General features: G+C 46.7%; 1 protein-coding gene across 8 annotated transcripts in view; it reads left to right on the plus strand.

Moving 5' to 3' along the window:
* LOC110518744 (carbohydrate sulfotransferase 15) overlaps positions 1-5,000 on the plus strand; it is a 126,908-nt gene that overhangs the window by 113,098 nt on the left and 8,810 nt on the right. For 4 of the 8 annotated variants that reach the window (XM_090228925.1, XM_090228927.1, XM_090228926.1 and 1 more), the window contains one exon: positions 3,187-3,343. The exons of the other annotated variants lie outside the window; for them this stretch is intronic. In XM_090228925.1, coding sequence (XP_090085051.1) covers positions 3,187-3,343 — 157 coding nt within the window. The remainder of the gene's footprint in view (positions 1-3,186; positions 3,344-5,000) is intronic. 8 annotated transcript variants of the gene reach the window in all.

Raw genomic sequence — 5,000 nt, forward strand, 5'->3', positions numbered from 1 at the left:
TGTAGTTGATGGTGGTGTTGTTGTAGTTGATGGTGGTGTTGTTGTAGTTGATGGTGGTGTTGATGGTGGTGTTGTAGTTGATGGTGGTGATGTTGTAGTTGATGTTGATGGTGGTGGTGGTGTTGATGGTGGTGTTGTTGGTGTTGATGGTGGTGGTGTTGTTGTTGATGTTGATGGTGGTGTTTTTGTAGATGATGGTGGTGTTGTTGTAGTTGATGGTGGTGTTGATGTAGTTGATGGTGGTGATGTTGATGGTGGTGTTGTTGATGGTGGTGTTGTTGATGGTGGTGTTGATGGTGGTGTTGTAGTTGATGGTGGTGATGTTGTTGTAGTTGATGGTGGTGGTGTTGATGTTGATGGTGGTGTTGTTGTAGTTGATGGTGGTGTTGATGGTGGTGTTGTAGTTGATGGTGGTGTTGTAGTTGATGGTGGTGATGTTGATGGTGGTGTTGTTGTAGTTGATGGTGGTGTTGTTGATGGTGGTGGTGTTGTAGTTGATGGTGGTGATGTTGATGGTGGTGGTGTTGTAGTTGATGGTGGTGTTGATGGTGGTGGTGTTGTTGTAGTTGATGGTGGTGTTGTTGTAGTTGATGGTGGTGTTGATGGTGGTGTTGTAGTTGATGGTGGTGTTGATGTAGTTGATGGTGGTGTTGATGGTGGTGTTGTAGTTGATGGTGGTGATGTTGATGGTGGTGTTGATGTTGGTGGTGGTGTTGTTGTAGTTGATGGTGGTGTTGTTGATGGTGGTGGTGTTGTAGTTGATGGTGGTGATGTTGATGGTGGTGGTGTTGTAGTTGATGGTGGTGTTGTTGTAGTTGATGGTGGTGTTGTTGTAGTTGATGGTGGTGTTGTTGTAGTTGATGGTGGTGATGTTGATGGTGGTGATGTTGATGGTGTTGGTGTTGATGTTGGTGGTGGTGTTGTAGTTGATGGTGGTGTTGTTGTAGTTGATGGTGGTGTTGTTGTAGTTGATGGTGGTGTTGATGTAGTTGATGGTGGTGTTGATGTAGTTGATGGTGGTGTTGTTGTTGTTGATGGTGGTGATGTTGATGGTGTTGGTGTTGATGGTGGTGGTGTTGATGGTGGTGGTGTTGATGTTGGTGGTGGTGTTGATGGTGGTGTTGTAGTTGATGGTGGTGATGTTGATGGTGGTGATGTTGATGGTGTTGTTGATGGTGGTGTTGTTGTTGATGTTGATGCTGGTGTTTTTGTAGTTGTTGGTGTTGTTGTTGTTGTTGGTGGTGTTGATGGTGGTGTTGATGGTGGTGGTGGTGTTGATGGTGGTGTTGTTGTAGTTGATGGTGGTGTTGGTGGTGGTGTTGATGGTCGTGGTGGTGTTGATGGTGGTGGTGTTGTTGTAGTTGATGGTGGTGTTGATGTTGGTGGTGGTGTTGATGGTGGTGTTGTTGTAGTTGTTGGTGTTGTTGTTGTTGGTGGTGGTGTTGATGGTGGTGTTGTTGTAGTTGATGGTGGTGTTGATGTTGGTGGTGGTGTTGATGGTGGTGTTGTTGTAGTTGATGGTGGTGTTGATGTTGGTGGTGGTGTTGATGGTGGTGTTGATGGTGGTGTTGAAGGTGGTGGTGTTGTTGTAGTTGATGGTGGTGTTGATGTTGGTGTTGGTGTTGATGGTGGTGTTGATGGTGGTGTTGAAGGTGGTGGTGTTGTTGTTGATGTTGATGGTGGTGTTGTTGTAGTTGTTGGTGTTGTTGTTGTTGGTGGTGGTGTTGATGGTGGTGTTGTTGTAGTTGATGGTGGTGTTGATGTTGGTGGTGGTGTTGATGGTGGTGGTGTTGTTGTAGTTGATGGTGGTGGTGGTGTTGATGGTGGTGTTGTTGATGTTGGTGGTGGTGTTGATGGTGGTGTTGTTGTAGTTGATGTTGTTGATGTTGATGGTGTTGTTGATGGTGGTGGTGTTGATGTTGGTGGTGGTGTTGATGGTGGTGTTGTTGATGTTGGTGGTGGTGTTGATGGTGGTGGTGTTGATGTTGATGGTGGTGTTGTTGTAGTTGTTGGTGTTGTTGTTGGTGGTGGTGTTGATGGTGGTGTTGTTGTTGATGTTGGTGGTGGTGTTGATGGTGGTGTTGGTGTTGATGGTGGTGGTGTTGTTGTAGTTGATGGTGGTGTTGATGTTGGTGGTGGTGTTGATGGTGGTGATGTTGTTGTAGTTGATGTTGTTGATGTTGATGGTGGTGTTGATGGTGGTGGTGTTGTTGTAGTTGATGGTGGTGTTGATGTTGGTGGTGTTGTTGTAGTTGATGGTGGTGTTGATGGTGGTGGTGTTGTTGTAGTTGATGGTGGTGGTGGTGTTGATGGTGGTGTTGTTGATGTTGGTGGTGGTGTTGATGGTGGTGTTGTTGTAGTTGATGTTGTTGATGTTGATGGTGTTGTTGATGGTGGTGGTGTTGATGTTGGTGGTGGTGTTGATGGTGGTGTTGTTGATGTTGGTGGTGGTGTTGATGGTGGTGGTGTTGATGTTGATGGTGGTGTTGTTGTAGTTGTTGGTGTTGTTGTTGGTGGTGGTGTTGATGGTGGTGTTGTTGTTGATGTTGGTGGTGGTGTTGATGGTGGTGTTGTTGTAGTTGATGTTGTTGATGTTGATGGTGTTGTTGATGGTGGTGGTGTTGATGTTGGTGGTGGTGTTGATGGTGGTGTTGTTGATGTTGTTGGTGATGTTGATGGTGGTGGTGTTGTTGTTGATGTTGATGGTGATGTTGTTGTAGTTGTTGGTGTTGTTGTTGTTGGTGGTGGTGTTGATGGTGGTGTTGTTGTTGATGTTGGTGGTGATGTTGATGGTGATGTTGATGGTGGTGATGGTGGTGTTGATGGTGGTGATGGTGGTGTTGGTGTTGTTGATGGTGATGGTGTTGATGGTGATGTTAATGGTGGTTTTGTAGTTGTTGGTGATGTTGATGATGGTGTTGATGGTGGTGTTGTTGATGGTGATGGTGTTGATGGTGATGTTAATGGTGGTTTTGTAGTTGTTGGTGATGTTGATGGTGTTGTTGATGGTGGTGTTGTTGTAGGTGTTGGTGATGTTGGTGGTGGTGTTGATGGTGATGGTGTTGATGGTGATGTTAATGTTGGTTTTGTAGTTGTTGGTGATGTTTATGGTGGTGTTTATGGTGGTGTTGTTGTAGGTGTTGGTGATGTTGATGGTGGTGTTGTTGTTGTTGTTTGTTGTCTCAGGTTGTACTCCGACTATCTCTACTTTGGGATCACTAATAAGTCTGCGGAGGATTTCCAGGACAAGGTGTCCGAGTCTCTCCAGCTGTTTGAAGGGTGCCTGACAGAGTACACCATGCGCTCCTGTGTGTACAACACTACGCTCAACAACGCCATGCCAGTGAGTAGCCTTCACCTTCTCCACATCCATGTGCTTTCTATGTTTTAACAGACTGAGCATAACAGTCTAACTGTCCAGGTGAATGGGGGCGGGGGGGGGGGGGGGTGTCTCCTCCATTCTCTCCTCTATTCTCCTCCATTCTCTCCTCCACTCTCTCCTCCATTCTCTCCTCCATTCTCTCCTCCAGTCTCTCCTCCATTCTTTCCTCTATTTTCCTCCATTCTCCCCTCCATTCTCTCCTCCATTCTCTCCTCCATTCTCTCCTCCATTCTTTCCTCTATTCTCCTCCATTCTCCCCTCCATTCTCTCCTCCATTCTCTCCCATATTCTCCTCCATTCTCTACTCCATTCTCTCCTCCATTCTCTCCTCCATTCTCTCCTCCATTCTCTCCTCTATTCTCCTCCATTCTCCCCTCCATTCTCTCCTCCATTCTCTCCTCCATTCTCTCCTCCATTCTCTCCTCCATTCTCCTCCATTCTCTCCTCCATTCTCTCCTCCATTCTCTCCTCCATTCTCTCCTCCATTCTTTCCTCTATTCTCCTCCATTCTCCCCTCCATTCTCTCCTCCATTCTCCCCTCCATTCTCTCCTCCATTCTCTCCCATATTCTCCTCCATTCTCTCCTCCATTCTTTCCTCAATTCTCCTCCATTCTCTCCTCCATTCTTTCTTCTATTCTCCTCCATTCTCTCCTCCATTCTCTCCTCCATTCTCTCCTCCATTCTTTCCTCTATTCTCCTCTATTCTCCTCCATTCTCTCCTCCATTCTCTCCTCTATTCTCCTCTATTCTCCTCCATTGTCTCCTCCATTCTCTCCTCTATTCTCATCCATTCTCTCCTCCATTCTCTCCTCCATTCTCTCCTCCATTAACTCCTCCACTCTCCTCCATTCTCTCCTCCACTCTCCTCCACTCTCTCCTCCATTCTCTTCTCCATTCTCACCACTCTCCTTCATTCTCTCCTCCATTCTCTCCTCCATCAGGCCTAATTGTCAATCGGTTTATATCCCTAGAGTTATTACAGCATGTGAGGTTGTTACCAGGCTGTTACCAAGTTGTTACCAGGCTGTTACCAAGTTGTTACCAAGCTGTTACCAAGTTGTTACCAAGCTGTTACCAAGTTGTTACCAAGCAGTTACCAAGTTGTTACCAAGCAGTTACCAAGTTGTTACCAAGCTGTTACCAAGCTGGACCAAGCTGGACCAAGCTGTTACCAAGTTGTTACCAAGCAGTTACCAAGCTGTTACCAAGCCGTTACCAAGCTGTTACCAAGCTGGACCAAGCTGGACCAAGCTGTTATCAGGCTGTTACCAAGCTGTTATCAGGCTGTTACCAAGCCGTTACCAAGCCGTTGCCAGGCCATTACCAAGCTGTTACCAAGCCGTTACCAAGCCGTTACCAAGCCGTTACCAGGCTGTTACTAAGCTGTTACCAAGCTGTTACCAAGCCGTTACCAAGCCGTTACCAAGCCGTTACCAAGCTGTTACCAAGCCGTTACCAAGCCGTTACCAGGCTGTTACCAAGCCGTTACCAAGCCGTTACCAAGCTGTTACCAAGCCGTTACCAGGCTGTTACCAAGCTGTTACCAAGCCGTTACCAGGCTGTTGTCAAGTTGTTACCAAGCTGTTACCAAGCTGTTACCAGGTTGTTCCCAAGCTG

Source organism: Oncorhynchus mykiss, unplaced genomic scaffold (assembly GCF_057628025.1).
Source record: "Oncorhynchus mykiss isolate SJ-2025 unplaced genomic scaffold, ASM5762802v1 scaffold103, whole genome shotgun sequence".
NCBI lineage: Eukaryota > Metazoa > Chordata > Actinopteri > Salmoniformes > Salmonidae > Oncorhynchus > Oncorhynchus mykiss.